General features: G+C 36.6%; 1 protein-coding gene across 10 annotated transcripts in view; it reads left to right on the forward strand.

Annotated features, from left to right (window-relative positions):
- Positions 1–1929: 1929 nt before the first annotated feature.
- Positions 1930–23444, forward strand: part of AUH (AU RNA binding methylglutaconyl-CoA hydratase) — a 163354-nt gene continuing 141839 nt past the window's right edge. For 2 of the 10 annotated variants that reach the window (XM_082471331.1, XM_082471337.1), the window contains exons 1-3: positions 1932–2237; positions 21258–21325; positions 21437–21524. In XM_082471331.1, the coding sequence (XP_082327457.1) occupies positions 1976–2237; positions 21258–21325; positions 21437–21524 (418 nt within the window). In that variant the 5' untranslated portion in view covers positions 1932–1975. Of the gene's footprint in view, positions 2238–21257; positions 21326–21436; positions 21525–23444 lie in introns of all 10 variants that reach the window. The other 8 variants (XM_082471340.1, XM_082471333.1, XM_082471335.1 and 5 more) reach the window with 8 other exon arrangements.

Consider the following 23444-nt stretch of genomic DNA (forward strand, 5'->3'; position numbering starts at 1 on the left):
GGTTCCCTCCATAGGCCTTCCAGACTCCTATTTTACTTGTGGTTTCCTTATATTAATTTTCACACATACTTATGTTGTCAACCCTATAAAATGGGCATAATCCTTCCCATTCTATAGATGAAGAAATTGAAGTTAAAGAACTTGTGAGGTGAAATAGATATCATACTAGCTATTTTGCAGATGAAGAAATGGAAGCATGGAGTATTTAAATAACTCATGGATGTCTCAAAGCAAAGCAATTGTGGAGAGACGATCCAAAGCCATGTCCGACCTGATATTTGGCAATTCTCTATTAGTTGTCACCCCTGACAAGTTGTCACAGTCATGGTGATATTTGTTACTTGCACTAACTTTCAAGAATCAATTTTCTTCACAGATGGTCATATCCGCATGACTCCTTTCAATAAAGACCAGAGTCACAACTCTTAGGGAAGAAGCAAGTGTCCCTAAGTGGTGTTTTCTCAACTGGCTCTGGGCTCATCAAAACCATAGGCCATCCTTCTTACTCCGATTTCTAATATAACATAATCTATGATTAGCCTTCTGCAGTTGTCCTAATCAATCACAAGTATTTTCTGAGGTTATATTATTTCAAATAGTACTGTGTCAAGTGTTCTGTAACTCCTTTATTTGAATTTACAATCTATTGATGAGCCAACATAAAGATATCAAAACAATTAGCAACTAATACAAGGGAACAGTAATTAAATAGATATTTAATTAAATAGCTATTGATTAAATAATAAAATATTAAATTAATATTTAATAATTAAATATTTAAACAGTAAATAAATATTGCAATTATTGCAGTAGTTGAACTGTAAATAGAATTCTGAGTTTCTTAGCAGAAAAAGTGAACATGATTATAAGAAAAGGGGAAAGATACAAGAGGAAGCAAAGTTTTTCCTTGTCTTCAACTTCAAGAGAATTCACAAGTGGCACTTTACAGAAGATAGAATAAAAGATGCCCTCAACAACGTTCTCACAGGAGACACAGAAATGGAACCCAACTGGCTTTTTCTTTTCATTTTGGATAAAGCTGAGTGTCTAACATTGGAGGAAGTTTTCCTTAATACTCAAAAATGTAATCAGGGCACAACAGCAGAAATTTGTGTGGCAGTGGGAATATTCTCATAGCAGCATGTTTTTCAAACAATATTCCCAAGCATGCCTTTTCTCCGTTGAGATTTGATAAAAGCTAGGTAGGAGAAAATTGTATACAGTGTGCTTTGATGGCCACCTACACTCTAAGTTGATATTCTGCGTTTCTGGTTGAGGGAAGGGCCTCTGTGCTCTAAATCCCACCTCAGCACAAGGTTTGGCTGAGCCTCTTTGTTAAGATGGTGGCTCCTGATTAGGACTAGACTCCAGGACGGGCCGTGCCACCTGCTTGAGTTGGTGGGCTGAGGACCCTTGTTTTTATTGGCTGTTCTCACTCCCTTCCTGAAGTCTGTATGGTAAGCCTCATGTATGTTTATAGGCATGTTTAACCGATAACCCTTGGCCCTTATATATATGAGTAGACCGGAGCCCCACGCAGAGCTGCTACCCTGTCAGCCAAACCTGAGACCAAACATTTTAGTTCACCTTTGCAGCTAACTCATGACCCCAGGGCATGGCCCAGGGAGTGTAGGGAGGCGACTCTCTCCGGGGAGTTCTTATAGAATATGTTCCCCCTACAATATTCCACAGCCTTGGAGAATTACTTTCTCCCTGCCTTTGCTGTACAAGCCATTACACCTCCTGTCAGGCAAGGGAGGCCTGAGAAAGTGGAACCTGGAACGCTCAGTCATCGGTGTTGGGCGGGGCGAGGATTCGGGGGCGGAGCCTGGCGCCAGAGGGAGGCTCTGGGGGAGTGGCCGTGTGGGGGCGTGCTGGGGGCGGGGCCTGGGCATGCCCTGCGGCGTGCGGGGGGCTGGCCTGCGCGCGGCGGGGGCGGGGCAGCAGCCGCAGGCCCACGCCGTAAACAGTCAACATGGCGGCGGCGGCGGCAGCGGCACCCGGGGCCTTGGGCACCTTGCAGGCCGGCCGCGCTCGCTTGGTGGCCGCTTGCTGTGCGCGGCTCGGCCCTGGGTGGAGGCTGTCTGGCTCCTGGACGGTCCCGCGGGTCGACCCGGCGATCTGGGCTCGGGGCTGGACACACGCGGCCGGGGGGGCGGCCTGGCGGAGGGGCTACAGCTCTGAGGTGAAGACGGAGGACGAGCTGCGGGTGCGGTATCTGGAGGAGGAGAACCGAGGTGAGGGGCGCGACGCGGGCGGCCGCCGGTCCTAGGAAGGGGTTGCAAGGTCGAGTGTCCGGGCTGACGTCAGTGTCCGCCGAGAGGCTTGGGGGCCCTTCCCCTCCCCCACCCAAGCATTGCAGCTATATAGTGCTCTCCATGCCTAAAGGTGCCCTACGGAGCAGCTTACCTGTAAAAGTGGCCCTACTCGGCGCCGAAGACAGAAATGCGGCTTACGTCCTCATCTCTAGACGAGCCAAGGTCAATAAACCGGGTGTGTGATATTTGCTTCCAGATTTTGTTCTTGCTCTGTGATTGCTTTCTGTCAACTCAGCTATCAGGCGGAGAGTTTTGGAAGCTGCCTTGAGAATGCACCTTATTATTCTGAGTCTTCTTCAGTTTAAAGCGGTGCATCTGGAACAATTATTCCCCTTGCCCATTTTATCTTAGAAAGTTAGTTTTGTGGACTATTTCAGTTCAGCTAGACAATTTTGAGCATTTTTTTGGTCTTCCAATTCCCTTGCTAAGCCCTGGGGGACACAATTGTGGATGATGTTGATCTTGCCCTTGAGCTACCTCCTTGGGAGGAGATAGATGCATTAGCAGTACAATACAGTGGGAGGATGGGTTGTGTTAGAGGATGTGTGCCAGTCGGTGGGATTGCTGTTAAAGCTCAATTCCTTTCACTTGCCTTGTTGGGAGAAGTTAAATGGATCATGAAAGGTGGAAATAGCAGTTTGCCGGAAGAATAGTCATTGAATTTTGACATGCAGTTATTGAGCACCTATAATCCGGTTAAGCAGAAGTGCAAAACGAGTTAAGTCATGATTGCTATCTTTAAGCAGCACCCAGTATAGCGAGGAAGATAGTGGTGATTAAAAGGTTATGCTATCTTTAAAGGCTTGGTGAGAGCAAAGGGCTGTAATACCCCCAAGGGGCATATGATCAGCTATATCTGGGGAGATTGGAAGACTGCAGAAGGGGATTCTGAGGGTTAAGTTAGGGTTTTGCCAGATGAAAAGGGGTCCAAGGCATTCTTTGCAATGGAATGTGACATTAGTGAGGGTTCCTAGGCAAACTTCTCTGTGCTTCAATTTTCTTCTGTGTAAAAATAGGAAAAATAATACCAACTTTGTATGGCTACTGTGGAGATTAGACGAGAGTGTAATATAAATTGCCCACTGAGTATCGATCTAGCTCATAGGGGGTCTTCTGGAGTATGATGAGTTATTTCTTTTATTTGTTTATTATTTCAGACAGACAATAGCATCGTGAAAGGCATGGCATGGGAACATGTGTGATGTTTTGGGGAAATGGCATAAAGCAAGTGTGGTTGTAGTATGGCATGACAGGCAGAATATTGAGAAATTCAGCTGGAAAGTAGATTGGCACTGGAGTGATTAGAGCCATGAATGCTACCATCTTTTGGGTAAGCTTAGTCTTGCCAGGATTTCAATTACATTAGGTGAACCAGCAGTACATTAGATACAAATGCATTGCAGGTACAGCTAGTAATATGCACCATATTCTGTATTTTTTTGACCTAAATGAATGCACATTGAAAGTAAATTTTTACAAAATGTCTGGAAAGTCCTTCAGTTAGGTTTCAAATGGGTCAAGGAAAAGAAATCAGAATATAAGTCAATTTGATAAATTCAGAATGTTTTCAGTCACTTGAAATGTAAAAATCAGCTATTAGGGAATATGGGTTCTTAAGAAAATTGATCCACTTCCTTTCAGGACTGGCAAGGTGACAACTCAGTTTTGTCTAACATTATATGTGCTTTGCTTTGCTTTGCTTTACTGTCAAACCAGCAATAAGCAGTGCAAAGAAAAACATGAGTTCAAGGCTGGTGCAGGTGAAGGAATCTCCCTGGTGCCTCTGCTTATTAGAGGCGAGTCCAAAATTTGGTGCTCTTAGCAGCCTGCAGGGAATATGACAACTCCACTGGGTCAGAGGAGCCCCAGACTGCTCTCTGCCCTGTAGGCCTCTTTAGGCTGGTGGAGGTGGGTAAATGCAGAATACATCGGTACTCACTGGTTGCCTGGGTTCCATATTTGTAATTTGTTGTGGAAGCACAGTTAGACAACCAGCTTTCTTTAGTCGTTATTTCTTGCATCGTTGTCCAGCCTACTCAGGGTTTTAGAGCAGCAGTCCCGGTCATGGTTTACAGAGGTCTCTCCTGGTTTCCTGCAGTGGCTGCCTTTATAGGTCAACTGGTCTCCAGTCATTCTCCTTCCCAGTTTGTTCTTTGCACTGGTGCTGGGGTTATTTTTTCAAGGCCAAGCAAGAATCACATCTCTGCTCAGTTAAAAACCTCTAGTGGTCTCTAATGCCTACAAGCCCTCACAGCTGCAGGCCTTTACAGGCCATCCGTTTCCCTTCTGCTGTGCCTAAGCTTTACCTCTTCTTGCTCTTATGTGTCTGTGCTTTTGCACACACCTTCTGGAATGACCTCTCCCTTCTCCCGACCAACCTTCTCCCAGTCTTGCAGGCTTCTACTCATAATTGTGACCCATTTTAAAGATCATTTTTGTGAACCTTATACCAACTTCTGGTAGAAGTAGAGCAAACAAGCAAATGCATAATTCAAGTGATTCTTAATGCCTGCTTCTACCTCATCATTCACATCTGGCTTATTATCAGGTCTTCCCAAGTGCCTTTGTAGTCTTTCCATTTTTATCCGTGTTCTTCTTTACCAACACTGCTCTTGTCCAAGCCTGTATCATGTCTCAGGTGGCCTGTTGCAGAGGTCAGCTAGCTCATCTTCCTACTACATGCTTTTTTTTTTTTTTTTTTTAAAACAGGTTGATTCCTTTCACATTTTCCTCATGTTTTAAAGAATACATTCTTTAATTCCATATATTTTATGGCATGTGAATTCTGTCTCAATAAAGCTATATATTTAGATAGATGTATATATTTTAAAATTTTATTGAGATTAATTCACATATAAAATTAAAAATGTACAGTTGTTTTTAGCATATTTACAGAGTTGTGCAACCATCACCACAATCCAATTTTAGAACATTTTTATCAATCTAGAAAGAAACCCTGTTCTCTTTGGCAGTGTCTCCCCGTTCTCAATACTCCCTCTCCCCCCAGACTAAGACCCATTTATCATCTACTTTCTGTCTCAATAGATTTTTCTACTTTGGACATTTCACATAAAGAAATCATATGTGGTTATTTATGGCTTCTTTCACTTAGCATTTGGCTTTCAAGATTCTATTATGTTGTGGCATGTATCAGTACTTCATTTGTTTTTATGACTGAGTAGTATTCCATTGTTTGGATTTTTTTTGTCTGTTCATTATTGATGTACATTTGGATCATTTCCACTTTCTGGATCTTGTGAACAATGCTGCTTAGAACATTCATGTATAAATTTTTATGGACATCCTTCTTTATTTCCACTTAGGAGTGCAATTGCTGGATCATATGGTAGTTGTACTTTCATGATTAACATTTTGAGGAACTGCCAAAGTTTTCCAAAGTGGCTGCAGCATTTTACATTCCCACCAGCAAAGTATAAGGGCTCTAATTTCTTCATATCATGAACAGTACTTGTTTGGTTTTTGATTATACCCATCGGGTGTGTTGGGAAGTGATATCTCATTGTGGCTTTGATTTGGACTTCCCTAATAGTTAAAGATGTTGAGTATCTTTTCATGTGCTTATTGGCCATGTGTATTTCTTCTTTAGAGAAATGTCTTCTCAAATCCTTTTTAATTGGGTTGTTTGTCTTTTTGTTGTTGAATTGTAAGAGTTCTTTATATATTCTGGATGCAAGTCTCTAATCAGATACATGACTTGAATATATTTTCTCCTGTGGATTCTTTTTATTCTTGTTAATTTTGAAGACCCTAGGTTTTTAATTGTGATGTAGTACAATTTATTTGTTTCTTTTGTTGCTGAGCTTTTGGATCATATCTAAGAAAACTGTTGCCTAACCCAGGATCACAAAGATTTATAACTGTTTCCTTCCAACAGTTTTATGGTTTTAGCTCTTCACGTTTGTGTCTGTGATCGATTGTGAGTTAGTTTTTGTGTATGGTGTGAGGTAAGAGGTCACCTTCATTCTTTTGCTTTGGATATCCAGTGTACCAGTGCTATTGATGAGACTTATTGTTCACCACAGAATTGTGTTGGCACCCTTGTTGAAAATTAATTGACTGTAAACATAGAGTTTGTTTCTGTACTTTCAGTTCTATTCCATTTATCTACATGTCTGTCTTTATGTCGGTACCATTTCTGAAGAATTTATACCAGAATTTCTAAAGAATTCTCAGTTTTTTCAAGGAAGTCAACTGGTATTTTGATAGGAATTGCATTGAATAGGTAGATCAATTTGGGGAATATTGCCTTTTTAACAACGTAAAATTTAACATTCCATGAACATGGAATATCTTTTCATTCAGCAGTATTTTGTAGTTTTCATTGTATAAGTCTTAACACTATTTTTGTTAAATTTATTTCTAGCTCTTTCATTCTTTTTGGATACTATTGTAAATGGAATTGTTTTCTTAGTTTTGTTTTCAGATTGTTCATTGCTAGCGTACAGTAATACAGTTGTTTTTGTATGTTGATCTTGTATCATGCAACTTTCATGAACTTGATGATTTTTTTTCATAGTTTTTTAGTGGGTTTCTTAATATTTTCTATATACAGGATCCATGTCATTTGCACACAGAAGAAATTTTACTTATTCTTTTCCAATCTGGATGCCTTTTATTTCTTTCTCTTCTGTAATCTCCCCCGTTGGACCCTCTGTACAGTGTAGAATAAAAGTATCAAGAACAGACATCCTAGTCTTTTTCCTGATCTGAGGGGAAGGCATTCAGTCTTTCACCATTAAGTATGTTGTTAGCTATGGGTTTTTTGGTAGGTGTCCTTTATCAGGTTGAAGAAGCCTCTGTTTATTCATAGTTTAAGTGTTTTTATCTGGTTGAATTTTGTCAAATTCTTTTTCTGCATCTATTGAGATGATTGTATGACTTTTCGTGTTGAGCCTATTGATATGATGTATTACGTTAATTGATTTTCAAATATTGAACCAGTCTTTCACACCTGGAATAAATCCCACTTGATTTTGGGATGTAATTATTTTTATACATTGCTGGATTTAATTTGCTAACATTTTGTTGAGGATTTTTGCATTTATGTTTATGAGAAATAGTGGTCTTTAGTTTTCCGGTCTTGTGATGTCTTTGTCTGGTTTTGGTATACAGGTAATGCTGACTTCATAAAATGAGCTAGGACGTGCCCATTCTGCTTCTATTTTCTGGAAGAGATTGTAGAGAAATTGCATCATTTTTTTCTTTGAATGTTTTGGTAGAATTCACTGGTGAAACCATCTGCATCTGATGCTTTCTGATTTAGAAGCTTATTAATTACTGATTCAGTTTCTTTAATATCAATAGATTTAGCCTATTCAGCTTATCTATTTCTTGTCCTGGTAGCTTGTGCCTTTCAAGGAATTGGTTTATTTCATGTCAGCAAATTTGTTGGCATATAGTCGTTCATAATATTTCTTTATTATGCTTGTGGTAGCAGTGTGATTCAGTAGTGATGAATTTCTGATATTAGTAATTGATATTCTCTTTCATTTCTGATATTAGTAATTTGTTTTCTCTCTTTTTTTTCATGACTAGCCTGGCTAGAGGCTTATCAATTTACTGATCTCTTTAATAAAGAACTAACTTTTGATTTGATTGATTTTTCTCTACTGATTTTTCTACTTTCAATTTCATTGATTTCTGCTGATTTTTACTTTTCTTCCCACTTAATTTAATTTGTTGTTTGTTTTCTAGTTTCTTAAGGTGGAAGCTTAGATCACCAATTGTAGACGTTTCTTAATATGTGCATTCAATGCTGTAAGTTTTCCCCAAGCACTGCTTTTGCTGCGTCACATGTATTTTGATAAGTTGTATTTTCAATTTCATATAGTTACAAGTATTTTAAATCTCTCTTGAGATTTCTTCATTTACTTATATTTTACTTAAATACCTTATTTAATCTCTAACTATTTTGAGGTTTTTCAGCTGTCTTTCTGTTATTGATTTCTAGGTTTATTTCCATTGTCAGCTAGGAGCATACTTCAGTATAATTTCTTTTTTTTTTTTTTTTAATTATTTATTTTATTTATTTTTGGCTGCGTTGGGTCTTCCTTGCTGTGTGCGTGCTTTCTCTAGTTGCGGAGAGCGGAGGCTACTTTTCGTTGTGGTGCGTGGGCTTCTCATTGCGTTGGCTTCTCTTGTTGGGGAACACGGGCTCTAGGCACGCAGGCGTCCGTACTTGTGGCTCGCGGGCTCTAGAACACAGGCTCAGTAGTTGTGGCGCACGGGCTTCATTGCTCCTCGGCATGTGGGATCTTCCCGGACCAGGGCTCGAACCCATGTCCCCTGCATTGGCAGGCGGACTCTTAACCACTGCACCACCAGGGAAGCCCTGATTTCTATTTTAAATTTGTTAAGGTGTGTTTTTGGCCCAGAATGTGGTCTGTCATGGTGAATATCAGTATGACCTTGGGAAGAATGAGTAGTCTGCTGTTGTTGGATGCAGTATTCTATATTCAAGTAGATCTAGTATTCAGTTAGATTTAGTTGATTTTTTGTTGGTGTTCAGTTAAGCTATACTCTTAATTGATTTTCTGCCTACTGGATCTATAAGTGATAGAGATGAGTTGAAATTTGCAACTATGCTAGTGGATTTGTTTATTTCTCCTTGTAATTCTATCAGTTTTTAAATCGTGCAATTTGATGCTCTATTGTTAGGTGGATACGCATGGGTTATTATGTTGGAGAAATGACCCCTCCAGCATTATGTAATGCCCCTTTTTCTCCCTGAGACTATTCCTTGTTCTGAGATCTGCTGTCTCTGAAATTAATGTAGCTACTCCAGGTTTTATTAGTGTTAGCATGGTTTATCTTTCTTCATCTGTTCATTTTTAATCGGTCTGTGTCTTTATATTTAAAGTGGATTTTCTGTACACAACTTATAGTTGGGTTTTGTTTTTAATCCACCCTGACAGTATCTGTCTTTTAATTAGTGTACTTTAGACCATTCATACTTAAAGTGATTATTTAAATAGTTGGATTATTATGTATTTGTAACTGTTGTCGGTTACCCTGTTGTTTGCAATATATATTTACAACTAATCCACGCCCACTTTTTAATAACACTATACTGCTTCATGGTGGTAACGGTATAAATGCGTATTCCTATTTCTTTCCTCCCATTCCTTATAACATTGCTGTCATTTATTACCCTTTTCTGTAAGCTACAGTCACCCCATACATGGTTGGCATTATTGTTTTGAATAAGTTGTTATCATTTAGATCAATTAGTTATGAGTCTAAAAGAATCTTGAAATTTACTTAGTAGTCTGTTGTTAGCAGTAGTCGGGCTTAATAATTCTGAATATGTTTTCTTTTTATTGTAGGATAGAGTAAATGAAAAAAATGTTGTTCTTGGGAAACAGACTTTTCATTATGGTAGGAGAGAGAAAGTACAAATATGGAATGGGGGAAGGTGAGGAAGAAACCTGTTACCTTGGATTTGAATTAGAGTTATCAGGACAAACTTACAAAAACCATAAGTATATTGTATGTGTACGTGTTTATATTTATTTCCTATTCTGACCATTGAAACAGTCTAAAAGGAATGATACCACAGTAGCAGTGAACATATCTAATGTCCAGATTTTGGTTTCTAAAGACTGTTCCCCCACTGAAAGAAGCCAGAGCTCTTTGGAGAAATGTCTGATTTTAGGTCTGGAGCAGGGAAAGTGAAAGGTGAGCCTGGAATATCTTTGTGAGTCAAAAAACAAGGAAGTGTTCAAATACTAAAAGGAACATGTCAGAAGGACATAGAAACATGTTAAATACTAAAAGGAACATGTCAGGATATAACCTTACAAGGACTTTGAACATTAAAAAGTACAGTGATAATGGATTATAGCACCTTGAATAAAGAATCCATGAAGCCATGGTGATTACTCAAGATGGTGGGGTAGGGAAGAAGATGTTTTTATAGAAAAATAGTAGGAATGATAGAAAATCACCATTTTTGAAACCACCAATGTAAAAATAAAGGAATTATCATGGCCGTGTGAGATACAGGCCCTTTATCTTTTTCCAAATGGGTATCCAGTTGTCCCAACACCACTTATTCATCTTTACCCCACTGATTTGAAGGGCCATTTTTATCATGAGCTAAATTTCCATCTGGTCTTTCTGTTCTGTTTTATGGTCTCTGTAGATGTTACACTTCTACATTATTTTATGATTAAAGCTGTGTTGTGTTTTAGTGTGTGGTAGGGCTAGGTATTCCCTCCTTCACCTTTGCTCTTTCTTTTTTTTTTTTTTTTCCTTGGTTCTTCCTGCATGGTTATTTTTCCACATGAGTTTTGGAATCTCCATGTATAGTTTCAGAAAAAGGCTTGTTGGTATTTTTATTGACATTGTGTTGGATTTAAAATTAGGGAAATATTTATGATACTGCTTTTTTCCACCTAAAAACACGGTATGTGTTTCCATTTTTGCAATTCTATTTTGTTTTTTTTTTAAGGGGAGTTTCAGAAGTGCCCACCAGTAGGGTTTGCACATTTATGTTAAGTGTACCCCAGGTCATCCTGTCTCCTGTCTGGTTGTTCATAAAAATGAGATGATTTCTTTCAATATATCTTCTGTGTGTTTGCCTTTCTTCCTCCCTCCCCCCCCTCCTCCTCCCTCCCTCTCTCTCTTTTCTTCCTTGTATATGAAGGCTATTGTATCTGGATATTTAATTTCATGTCTTTTAAATAATGCTCTTTTGTTGCAGTAGTTTTTTATTTGATTGTTTTGGGTTTTCTAGGTTTACAATCATCATCTGTTAATGATTTTCCAAGTTGTTTCTAAAATTTGGGTATTATAAAAATTGCATATCTCTTTTTGTTCATGTGATGGAGTTCTGGGTTAGTTCATTATGTTTTTATTGTAGGTTCTTACTACTTTTGTAGTATTTTAAGGAACCTGAATTATATATGGTTTATCAAAAGTATTCTGTCAGTGGTTTTCAGTTCTTTGTGTATTACAAGTGATTTGTTAGTAAAAATAGTTAAATTATTGAGGTCTACAGAATTCTAAAGTAACAATATATGCTCATGGTAAAATAAAACAAACAAACAAACAAAAAACACTGTGGAAGGGTGTCATCTCTTCACTTTCAAACCGGTTCATCAAAAGTAAAGACTTTAAACTTATATTTTGAGTCTTTGCTGTGAATGATAATTTTATTCACTTTCTGGTTTGTGTTACCTTTATAATTATTTTTATAGACAGTATCTGGACTTTTTTGGTGTAAGGTCAGAAAATGTTTGCTGTTCTATATCTTTCATCTTCTAACTATACAATTTCTGTCATGTGTAACTTTATATCATCAAAGTTTATGATAGTTACATTTTGTTCTCTTACAGTTGTCCACTGCTGTATCTATAGATTGAATATAAATAGGGTTTATAATATTATTGATAATAGTTATGTTGGTACTGCTTTCAGTATATCTCTAGAAGCACTCCACAGCATGAAGCCTGTGTGCTGTCATCTCTCATCTGGATCTCTGCAGTAGCCTCTTGTTTGGTATCCCCCACTATACTTTTTTTTTTCTTTTTTGTAACTGTAGGTGAAATTCACATAATACAAAGTTTACCGTTTTAATTTTTCAAAGTGTACATTCAGTAGTTTTTAGGTTATTCACCATGTTGTACAGCCATCATCACTGTCTTAATTCCAGAACACTTTTATTACTTTCAGAACAAGCCCATACTCTTTAGTCAGTTCCTCCACATTCCCCCTCCCCCCAGTTTCCAGAAACCACTAATTTCCTTTCTGTCTTTACAGGTTTGCCTATACTAGGTATTTCACAGAAGTAGAAACATACAATATGTGGCTTTTTGTGTCTGGGTTCTTTCAGCCTAATGTTTTCAGAGTTCGTCTGTGTTATAGCATGCATCAGCACTTCATTCCTTTTTATGGCTGAATAATATTCCATTGACTGGATATAGCACATTTTGTATTTTTACTTTTTAGATATTATGAGTAATGCTGCTAAATACTTGTGTACGATTATTTGTTTGAGCATAGGTTTTCATTCTTTTGGATAGGTATCTAGGAGTAGAATCATTGGGTCATATGGTAATTTTATGTTTAGTGTTTGGAGGAACCACCAAACTGTATGAGAATATGAGAGTATGTATGAGAGCTCCTGTGTCTCCACACCTTGTCAATGCTTGTTTGTTTCCTTTTTTAAATTACAGCCATCTTATTGGGTATGAAGTGACACCTCATTGTGGTTTTGATTTGCATTCCTCTAATAACAAATTATGTTGAGCCTCATTTCATTTATGTATCTTCTTTGGAGAAATATCTATTCAACTCCTTTGCCTGTTTTTCAGTTGGGTTGTCTTTTTGTTGTGAATAGTAAGAATTCTGTATATAATCTGAATATAAACCCCATATCAGATGTATGATTTGCAGATATTTTCTGTGGCTTGTTTTTTCACTTCCTTGGTAATTTTGAGGAAGTCTGGTTTATCTGTTTTTTCTTTTGTTGCTTGTCCTTTTGTTGTCGTATTTAGGACACTGTTGCCTAATCCAGGATCATGAAGATTTATACCTTTGCTTCCTTCTAAGAGTGTTATAGTTTTAGCTCTTAGATCCATTTTGAGATAATTTTTGTATGTGGTGCGAGGAAAGGGTCCAACTCCATTCCTTTGTGGCTGAGTGTCTAGATGTCCCACCACTATTTGTTGAAAAGTCTTGCACCGTTGAATGGTCTTGGTATCCTTGTCAAAAACCAATTGATCGGTATTCTCTGGCTGCAGGATACCTGGATGCTCAGAACCTGAGGCTGACGACGCCATGACCGCGGGGGAAGGGGGGCTCTGCTTTCGTTTTTCAATAAAGCTGTTGATCTAAAAAAAAAAAAAAAAACCAATTGATCATAAATTTTTATTTACTTAGGTCTTCCTTAATTTCTTTCAGTGGTGTTTTATAGTTTTCAGTGTACAGTCTTGAACTTTCTTGATTAAGTTTATTCCTAAGTATTGTCTTTTTTTGGTGTTATTACAAATTGAATTGTTTTCCTAATCTCATTTTTGAAATGTTTATTGATAGTTATAGAAATATAACTGATTTTTATATATTGATATTGTATCATGCAACTTTATTGAGTTCATTTATTAGCTCTAATAGTTTTTGGTGGATTCATTGGGATTTTCTGTGTATAAGATCATGTTATTTGTGAATGGAAATTGTTTTACTTCTTTTTTTTTTCCTATCTGGATGCCTTTTATTTCTTTTTCTTGCCTAATTACCCTGGCTAGAACTTCCAGTACAACATTGAATAGAAGTGGTGAAAACAGACATCCTTATCTAGTTATTTATCCTAAGGAGAAGACTTTCAGTCTTTTAACGTTAAGTATGATGTTAGTTGTGGGTTTTCTATAAATGCCCATTATTAGGTTGAAGAAGTTTCCTTCTGTTACTAGTTTGTTTCGGTTTTTAAATTATTATTTTAAAAAAAAATCATTTAAAGCATGTTGGATTTTGTCCAGTGTTTCTTCTGCATCAGTTGAGATGATCATGTAGCTTTCAAATGTTTTCTTTTATTCCGTTCGTTTGATGTATTACTTTGATTGATTTTTTGTGCTGAACCAGCCTTGCATTCCTGGGATAAGTCCCTCTTGGTCATGGCTGCTAGATTTGGCTTGCTAGTATTTTGTTGAGGATTTTTACATCTGTATGCATAAGGGAAATTGGTCTAGTATATTCTAGTATATTCTTGCTTGTTTCTAATCTGTTTTCTGCACTGTGGCCTGAGTGATCTTTTTAAAATGAAAGTTTGAACGTAGAAGTACATTTCCCCAACTTGAAAAAAAGCTATTAGAAATGCATAGCAAACATTATGCTAAATGGTGAAATACTTAGAAACATTTTCATTAAAGACATTGATAAAATAAGGGAACTTATTATTTTTGCTAATATTATGTTGGACTTGAAGTCCTAGCTAAAGTAAAACAGCAAGAGAAGGAAATGAGAAATTAACATTGGAGCAGAAAATGTAACTGCCAATATTTCTAGATAATGATTGTTGTCTTAGAAAATTGAAGAGAACCACTTGTTAAGTCTATTAATATTTCATAAATTTGCCAGAAAAAGTTCATATAAAATAGCACGAAACTTTCCACGTACTCTCAATTTGTGATTAGAAAATATAACTGATATAGAAATAAAAGCATTCACAAGGGGCAACAGATAGCCTTTGAAGATGTGCAAGTTGAAAAAGTCTCAAGTTTTTATTGAGGAAAAAACCAAGACCTGAAAACTTGGAGCATTGCACCATGTTATAAAGGGAAAGAGTTAATACTTTAAATATGTCAGTTTCCTAAATATTAAACAACAAATATCCTAACAGTGTATTTTAAATTTCATTGAAAAGAGTTGTGTTTAAGAATATTTAAGACATTTTGAAAAATAATAGCTGGTAGATGTGGTGCTTACTGTACATTAGATAACAAAACATACAATATTGTTATAATAATTAAAGTAGCAGAACATTAGAATAAGAGTGGACCAAGAAATTGACAGTAAAACAGAGTAGAGAGTCCAGAGAGTGATTTTTATAGTTATTTAGTATACAGTTGTTTGATTTTTGAAATCAGAAAGAAAATAGGGTACTATTTTATGAATGGTGCTAGCCAAAAATGTTTATGCATTTTAGAGAAAATAAGACACCTGCGGAGTTGAGAACAGCAGAAATGAAAGTAATCAATGTTAGGAGAAAGTATTAGAGAATTGTTTCAAAACATTAGGGTAGAGAGATCCTTGATTTTGTTTTAATTGGTTTAGTTTTCCTTTTTCTTAATTACCTATACAGTTAGTATTGTGACCAATATTTAACATGGTTTGTTTTGAGAACTAGCAGTGCCTTCCTCCACCCCATTTCCCATACTCCAGAAGCAGTTATTTAAAACCCTTTGGCTGATTCTTTGGGGTATATGTTATTTCATTTGAAATAACATACATGTATTTCTACTTATGTAATTTTCAAATTTAGGTATTACCTATCTATTGACTTTTTGCAATGGAGGGTAAGGGTTTGGCCCCCTTTCACACTCTACCACAAATGTGTACCTTCTCTTTTGCCCTCATCCTCACTCCATGGTTCTCTGGTAATTTGGCTCTATTTCTAGGTCTAAGTGAATGTTGCCATGTTTTTTTAAAAAATTTTTTTGAAAAAATAGCTTTATTGAGATATAATTCATATACCTTAAAATTCTCCTATTGAAATGTAAATTTTAATGGCTTTTAGTATATTTACAGAGTTGTGCATCTATCACCACAATCAATTATTGAACATTTTCATTGCTCCGAAAAGAAACTTAACACTTTTTAGCTGTCGCTGCTCAATCCCTCCATCTCTACCAGTCCTAGACAACCACTAATCGACCTTTTTTGTCCCGTCTGATTTGTCTCCTCTCAACATTTCATGTAAATGGAATTATAAGGTATGTGCTCCCTTGTGACTGGCTTCTTTTACTCAGCATGTTTTCAGGGTTCATCCATGTTGTACGTGTATTGATACTTCGTTGTTTTTTTTAGGCCAAATATTACACTGCGTGGATATACTACATTTTGTTTATCTATTCATCAGCTGATGGATATTTGGGTTGTATCCACCTTTTGAGTATTTTGGATAATGCTGCTCTGATCATTTTGGTGTATTTGTGTGGACGTGTGTTTTCATTGTAAACCCTTTTTAAGGAAGATACTAAGCCCGAAAGTTGCAAAGGCAATAATATACTATATAAAAAGTTAAAACTGTGGTGCAAAAAAATACCATAAACAAGTTGAATTTTAAAAGTGAGTGATAGGGAAAAGATCTGTTTTATAAATAATGAACTAATGTCTGTAATCTAAAAATTTATTAATTGAAATGCAAAAGACAAGTTTGATAAGATAGGCAAACAATAAGAACAGTTAATTCAGAAAACAAATGACAAATGATTATTAAACTTAGTTAACTCAACTTTGGTTCGTAAGATTAGGTGAAACTTGATACATAATGATGTTATTTTCCCATATATTGTCAGAGATTTATAATATTCAGTGTTGAGTGGTAGACCAGTGATTCTCAATAACATGTTTAATGAGGTCCCCTTACTGACCTGAGATGAAATGTATAGATAATGTAAGCAGCTCACACACATAATTTAAAAAATCTTTAATAAAACAAAAGGAAGGTAATTTATGGCAAAATAACTTATTTAAATATATAATTTTCCTGCTGTGATCATTAAAATATAAATAAGTTAGGATTTAAGAGAAGTAAGAAGACTAGAAGCCGTTTCACAAAGTAAGTAGCGGAAAATAAAAAACAGGTGGTATAAGGGGATATTATAATAAAACCTAGTATTGGGTTAGTAATAACAGACCAAACTTATTTGTATATGATAAGAGACTGAGACAATAGCCTGAACTGAAGAAAGGATAATATGCCAAGGTAAATTTTCAACTGAGTGGAAGTGGTATTCTCACAAATGAGCCGTGCCTTATTTATTTATTTATTTTGAGTCAAAATAATTCTCTGCTGGGATGTGGGAGAGGGTGGTGACAGAGTAAATTGTAAGATTCAGTTCTCATTGACACCAAGTCAAACGGAAGTTCTCTCTTACCAGTAATATACTTGAAAATGCAGTGAATGTAATTAGACTTAACATAATTTTTTTTTCTTTGTTTGATGGGTACCATGTAAAACAGAATTTATTATAATTCGTCTAATTTTAGGGCAAAAACCTTGTACTCGAAAAGAGCATATGTATCTGTGTGTAAAGTTATGAGTTTTGTGTGTTCCAGTGTAATAGATACTATGCTAGTGTATCTCATACATCTTGTCTAACAAAGTCTGGTGGTTCCATACCAAGTGGTACACAGAATTGCCACAGAAAGTTCTAAATGGCCTGAAGGAGCTGAGTTCCAGTGTCCTAACTTCTGTATTTCTTTATAGATAAGTTAATGTGTATAATGTAAGACTAATTTGTTGGTACAGTTGTGTCTTAGTACAATGTAGAGGTAGTTTAAAAATATATTAGAAGTGATCTTAATTTCAGATTGATTTTGTATATTTTTTGAGAATTAGTGATAATATAAATATTAAAATATGTGGGCAAGGAAGTGTCGTTTTGCAGGTAATACATATAATTGGAGCTCTATTAAGATGTGCTACTGTGAATAAATAGGTACTGGTGATTTGGCTGGACAGTATCTGTTTTTTTGAGAGTTATCTGTTAAAATTTAAGAATACACATTCTGTTGGACCTAGAAATTCCACTTCTTGATAGCTGTCAGAGAAATATTTATTGTACAGAAAAGAAATCTTCAAGAATGTTGATTGCAGCATTGCAGTATTTTAGGAAAATGCTCATGAAAAGGAAACGAAATAATGGAAATTCATTTCACAGAATATTATGAATTAAAAGGAATGTCTTGATGTAGAAAGATCTTTAAGGCCAAATTAAGTAAATAAAGGAAATATGTATGAAACTATTTACGTAGAACAGCGTCAACAGAAAATACTCTGTGGTCCCATTTGTGTAAAATAGCAACAATAAGCAAAACTATAGTCCCAACTCTATTTCTGTATGTAAATATATTTTGTGGAAGGTTACATATCAGCAGATTACTATGGCTACCTCTGGGGAGGAGAATGGAATGGGTCCAGGGAAGGAGGACTTTCACTTGGGGTGTATCACCTCAATTTTGTATGAGCAAAGTGTATTCATATATATATATTTTTTTAAGTCCCAGCTGAGTCACTTTGTTCATCTTTCAGTTTTGTGAGCTCTGTAGAGCAGGGTTGATGCTGTAATATGAACTTGTTGAAGATTCACCAAGAATTTTATGATATTTTGTCAAAAGACAGGAAAAGTCTGAAATAGGAATTTAATAACCTTAATAACCTAGCAAACTTGTTTTGGCTAGGCTATGTGATGAGGATGCATGATAACTGAGTTATTGAGAAGCTGTTAATTGTGAAATAAAGTGGGGCAGTTACAAAATGAAAACAATAGGCCCTGCAGAATAAAGTAAGGTTTTATTCCATTTTGGGGTATCAGTAACTTACTGATACATTTGGTGGGACAGTTGTTAGGCACAGGATGATTCGTTTTAAATTACAGAGCTGATTTCCAACTGTTTGAGGTAGAAGTGCTCAAAACATCAGGCCTCAAACATGGGACCAAAACCACTGGAATTAACTATGGTAGAAGCATTTTGATGGCACTTTACAATTTAGTAATAATGTCAACAGTATCCTATCTAGCATCTATTCATTATGGTAACACTTTAATTATTGCATCAAAGTGTTTGCAGAAGGGACGATAATAATTAAATGCTTATGTTGAAAGCTTTACATATGTCTTACCATATGATCCTCACAACCGTCCCACAGAGTTTGGAACTATTAGTATCTTCACTTAACAGGGTAAGAAACTGAGGGTCGGAGAGGTTAAGTGACTGTCCAGTGTCACATAGCTAGTGGCAGACTGGGATTTCAGTCCCAGCAGTCCGACCTCAGAGCCTGCATTCTTAGCCTGTACCCTTAGAGTTGATAACCAGCTTGGGTGTCTCAAAGGCACTTCAGATTCACTTTAATTCAAAACTGAACTCATGAACCTTATCCCCCGGCACCCTCACCTTGGTGTTTTTTATGGTTCTCTGTCTCATTGAATGTCATCTTCTTTTCATCCAATTGCTGAAGCTAAAACTTTATTAGACACTCCTAATACCTCCTTTCAATGCATTCAGTCCTCAATCCAGTCAATCATTAACTCATTTTACATTTACCTCTTGAATAGCTCTTGAGTCCTTTCACTTCCTTCTACTTCTAACTCAGCTAACCTCAGCCAAACCTATTATCTGTTGACTGGACTGCAGCTTGTGCCTGGAAGTGTCTAGCCCTGTACACTTTGGCATGGTCTCCAAATATAGAAACGAATCCTCCCCACTGGTTGTATATGTGTGTTTATACAATACTTAAAACTCTCTCAGTGGTTACTCCTTATTTTTTAACAGGGCCTGTAATGACAATATCTGGCTGCTGCTGACCTCTCCTGTCATTGGGTACTCTTCTCCTCCTTCTGGCATGACTATTTTATGATTTCTCCTATGTTGTTCCTGCCTGTAATCCAGCACCCCCGTCTCCCCCAATACTCATCTTCCCAATCTCAACTCAGATAGCACTGTCTTGGATAAGCTTTCCCTGACTATCCCTGTTTGCCCCCAGACCATATCAATTCTGGTTACAAATTACTGTAGCACCGTTCAGAGCATGTAAAGCATTTTGAATTGTATATTTCTATGATTTTTTTTATTGATGTTTGTCTTTCCTTTTTAGACTATAGTTCCTTGAGGGCTGAGCACCATAATGTGTACTCAGTACATTTGAATGAATTAATATCTAGTCTTAACCACTTGGTTTTCTTCTGAGGAAACTAAAGCATGAACAGTGTAGCACATTCTCATTTTTCCTTCAAGTGTGGAGTTAGATTGCTATTTACTAGCTGAAGGTAGTTACTTAACCTCCTCAAGTCCCAATTATTTTATCTGTTCCACAAGGATAAAAACAGTACCTACCTCTTAGGTTGCTTCGGGGATTACGTAAGTCAATAAATGTAAAGCGCTGGGAACAGTGTTCGGCACATAATAAAGGACTCAATTAGTGGTAGCTGTTGTCATTAGTATCGGGACCTACCCAAGGTCATTCAGCTGTTTAATGCAGAGCCTGCCCTAGAAACCAGTTCTCCTTCATGATTTTCTCCTTACTGAGATCATTGGGAATTCTTGTAAATTTATTCTGCTGTGAGCCTAAGTTCGTTGAAAAATGGGTTTGTGCAGTTTCTTGCATAGAGAAGGCATGAGCACATTTTGTTGTCTTTGGTTTAACCCAATTACAAATAAGGATTACCCCTTTCCCTCTCCGCCTCAACCCCCTCTCCCTCCCCACCTCAATCCGCCCCTCCCCACTCCCCCCCCCCCCCACAACCTTGCCCCATCTGGTGGAAGGCATTTTTGTTATACAAGGAAAATTTGAGCTTCCTTGGGGGACAAGAAGGTCGGGTACACGTTTTAGAGGACTTTGAATATCAAATTAAGGTCTTTGAACTCGGGTATTTTGGAAATAAGAAATAATTAAAGGATTTTAAACAGGGGGTGGATTCTATGCATGGAATTGGTTTTAGAAAATTGATCCGACTACAGCAATTGGAATGGGAGGCTGGATTTAGATGATGCTCTCTGATAAGATTAGGGAAGTTAGGAGGGAGAGCTGGGCTTTGTAGGAGAAAGAATGAACTTCCTGTAGATTCAGGTTGAATTGCTTGTTGGAATTCTAAGTGGAGGTGACTTCAGGTTAAGTACATGGGACAGAGCCAGGAGAGAAACCTAGGATGAAAATACTGAAAGCTATGTAGTAGGACAAAAAGAGTATTAACAGCTGGTGTACTAGCAAAAAAGCTGATCCCACAATGCTTGCCTGTGAGAAGGAATTGTTAGCTATTGTTTACTTCTGTTTATATTGAAGATGAAAAACTATATTTTAAATAGTATTCTGTAATTTAGAATTTTCACCAGTAAGCGTGGCCTTCAACTAGTTAGTCTGATTTAATGATGTAAAATTTAGTAAAATGTGGCAGATTACCTTGGTGGTGTTTAAGGAGAGAGGAGTTGAAGGGAACATGCTGTTATAAAGTTCTTCTCTAAAAGGCTGTAGAAAAGTGAATATTAGGCATCAGATTGATTTTATAAATATATATACCACTTCTTCAAAATTATGCTTGAAAAGGAAGGTAAACATGAAAATTAGGATAAAGCTCTTGAAGTGAACCTCAAGGTGGTGTTAGATTCCTAAGTCCCAAGTCAACTAGCTGTGTATACGGGAGTCTGTACCCTGAATACGTCACTAACTCAAATGACTTTTTTTTTTTTCCCCTTAACTAGGAATTGTGGTGCTTGGAATAAACAGAGCTTATGCCAAAAATTCATTGAGTACAAATCTTATAAAAATGGTGAGTGTAAAGATTAAACTATTTGCTTCTAATATTAAGATACAGTGTTGATATCAATCTGAAAATGATTTTTTCCCCCTTTTCCTTCTTACCCTCCCTGTTTCTGTTTAGCTTTCAAAAGCTGTGGATGCTTTAAAATCTGATAAGAAAGTACGGACCATAATAGTCAGAAGTGAAGTCCCAGGCATATTCTGTGCTGGTATGTAAATAGATTAAAATTTTAAAACGAGTCTAATTTTTCCTTAGTAGTAGCCTATTTTCCATTATAAAGTGTTCCGTGGTTTGAATTCCATTAGCAACAATTCCTTTTTGTTTTTTTTTACTGTTTTACAAGAAAAAAAAATGCTTTGTCAGTATTAGAAAGAAACCTTTGCAGCGTGTGGAAAAGTTGTTTTGGAAGTTGAACAATAATTTGAGCCATTAAAATATATGTTTGTAGTACATGAATAATATTTATGAAAGATGAGCTGTGCAGGAAGAATCACGTCTCCTGCTCCCAAGTGTGCTTTGTATGAAAAAAATGCTTTAATTGACTAGCAGTAGCTACCCCAGTATGGAATGTTACATATAGACACATGCTTTCTTGTTTGTAGTAGTGCCCACTCAAGTATGTGTCCACGAATTGTACTTTTAAATTGGTATCTACAGCAGCGAAATGTTTTTTCTGCTTGTACTGTGTTACCAAAAGCCAAAGATTAAGTTGTCTTGCATTTTCCATATTTGCAAATATTTCTAAGTCATGAGATTGAATGAATCTGTTTCAGTTAGTCAAAAATGTAGATGGTTAAATGATAAAAGATAAAAAATACTGACAACATACAGGATCATTATAATTTACTAATAAGTAAATGAAGGCAGGCATTGAGGCGTAAAAAAGTTTTTTTTTCAGTAAAAATATAAATGGGATAATCCATTTGAGATAATCAGACATTTGAGGGAACAACATACAGTATTTTATTCATTCAACAAGTATTTTTTGAGCATTTAGAGTATACCCAGAGCAATGCTGGGACTTGGAGGAGTATTTCTAGACAGAATGTTTTTAGTGTCTTCGTTGAGGCTGATGTTCTTCAGTTTCATTGTTAAAGGTCCTCAGGTTTTCCAAGCTTCCAACTCCATAGCTTCCCCCTTAAGATATTGCAAAGTTTTATGGTATTTAGGAACATTCAGTGTAAGTGAGTTATATTTTAGCTTTTGATATAGTGTATCATACGTAAAAGGATTAGTTTTAACTTGTTTGGCAGTCAAAGAGAGTAGGATTATTATGCTAAACTGCCTGGGTGATGACAATTTGCAGTACAATCTTCTGCTTTTACATCTGTCCAACTCGAGTAACACTATCCTCCTGGTAGGATTGTTGGAGGCTTGATGTGACAATGTACATAAGCACAGTGCAGTAGTCAATAAATTATAGCTGTGAATAGTTTTTATAAGGGCTTTCCATATATTTAAACATTTTTTCTTAAACAATATGAAAAACTTACACTGAGAGAATTAGAATTCTTGTATCTGTGACCTTAGGATCAGGTGACTGAGTGACTGAGTCTAACTTCGTGACCAGTGGCTCTGAGGTCACTGCACTCAGGTCCTCTGAGGGCTGCTGAGGGGCTTATTGGGAAGACGTTGAGTAGTTTGGGAGCTTTTAAGGAAGGCCCAATTATGTGAATGTTTGAGGAGTGATAGTGATAGTGGCAGAATGACGCTTCAGAAAGAAGAGTTGATTATAACTAGCATTACTGTCTTTCTGTTGGTAATGGGTTTTGTAATTATAACACTATAATGACTGGTAGAATTCTTTTTGTTTTACCTATTCCTTTGCTGCCCATTGGTTTTGTGTCTCCACATTACCGATGTTCTTTGGAAAAGGCTTTAATGCTTTAGCACAGTTTACAACTATCTTTTATAGGTTACCTTTTTGGGGACATACTAGGTAATATACCAAATGCTTTACCAGATTAACAAGTTAGCCTTGAATAGTTTTTTCCAAGGGCTTATCAAATCTATTTTCTTTGTTCTGTGTGCTTTTGCATGATCAGGATAATTTTTTCCTATGTTTTAACATAAGATTTTTTACCGTATTTTGTCCAAAAATAAAAGTTTGAATTATAGAAAAATTGGG

Source organism: Balaenoptera physalus (assembly GCF_965194825.1).
Source record: "Balaenoptera physalus genome assembly, chromosome: 7".
In the NCBI taxonomy this organism is placed as follows: domain Eukaryota; kingdom Metazoa; phylum Chordata; class Mammalia; order Artiodactyla; family Balaenopteridae; genus Balaenoptera; species Balaenoptera physalus.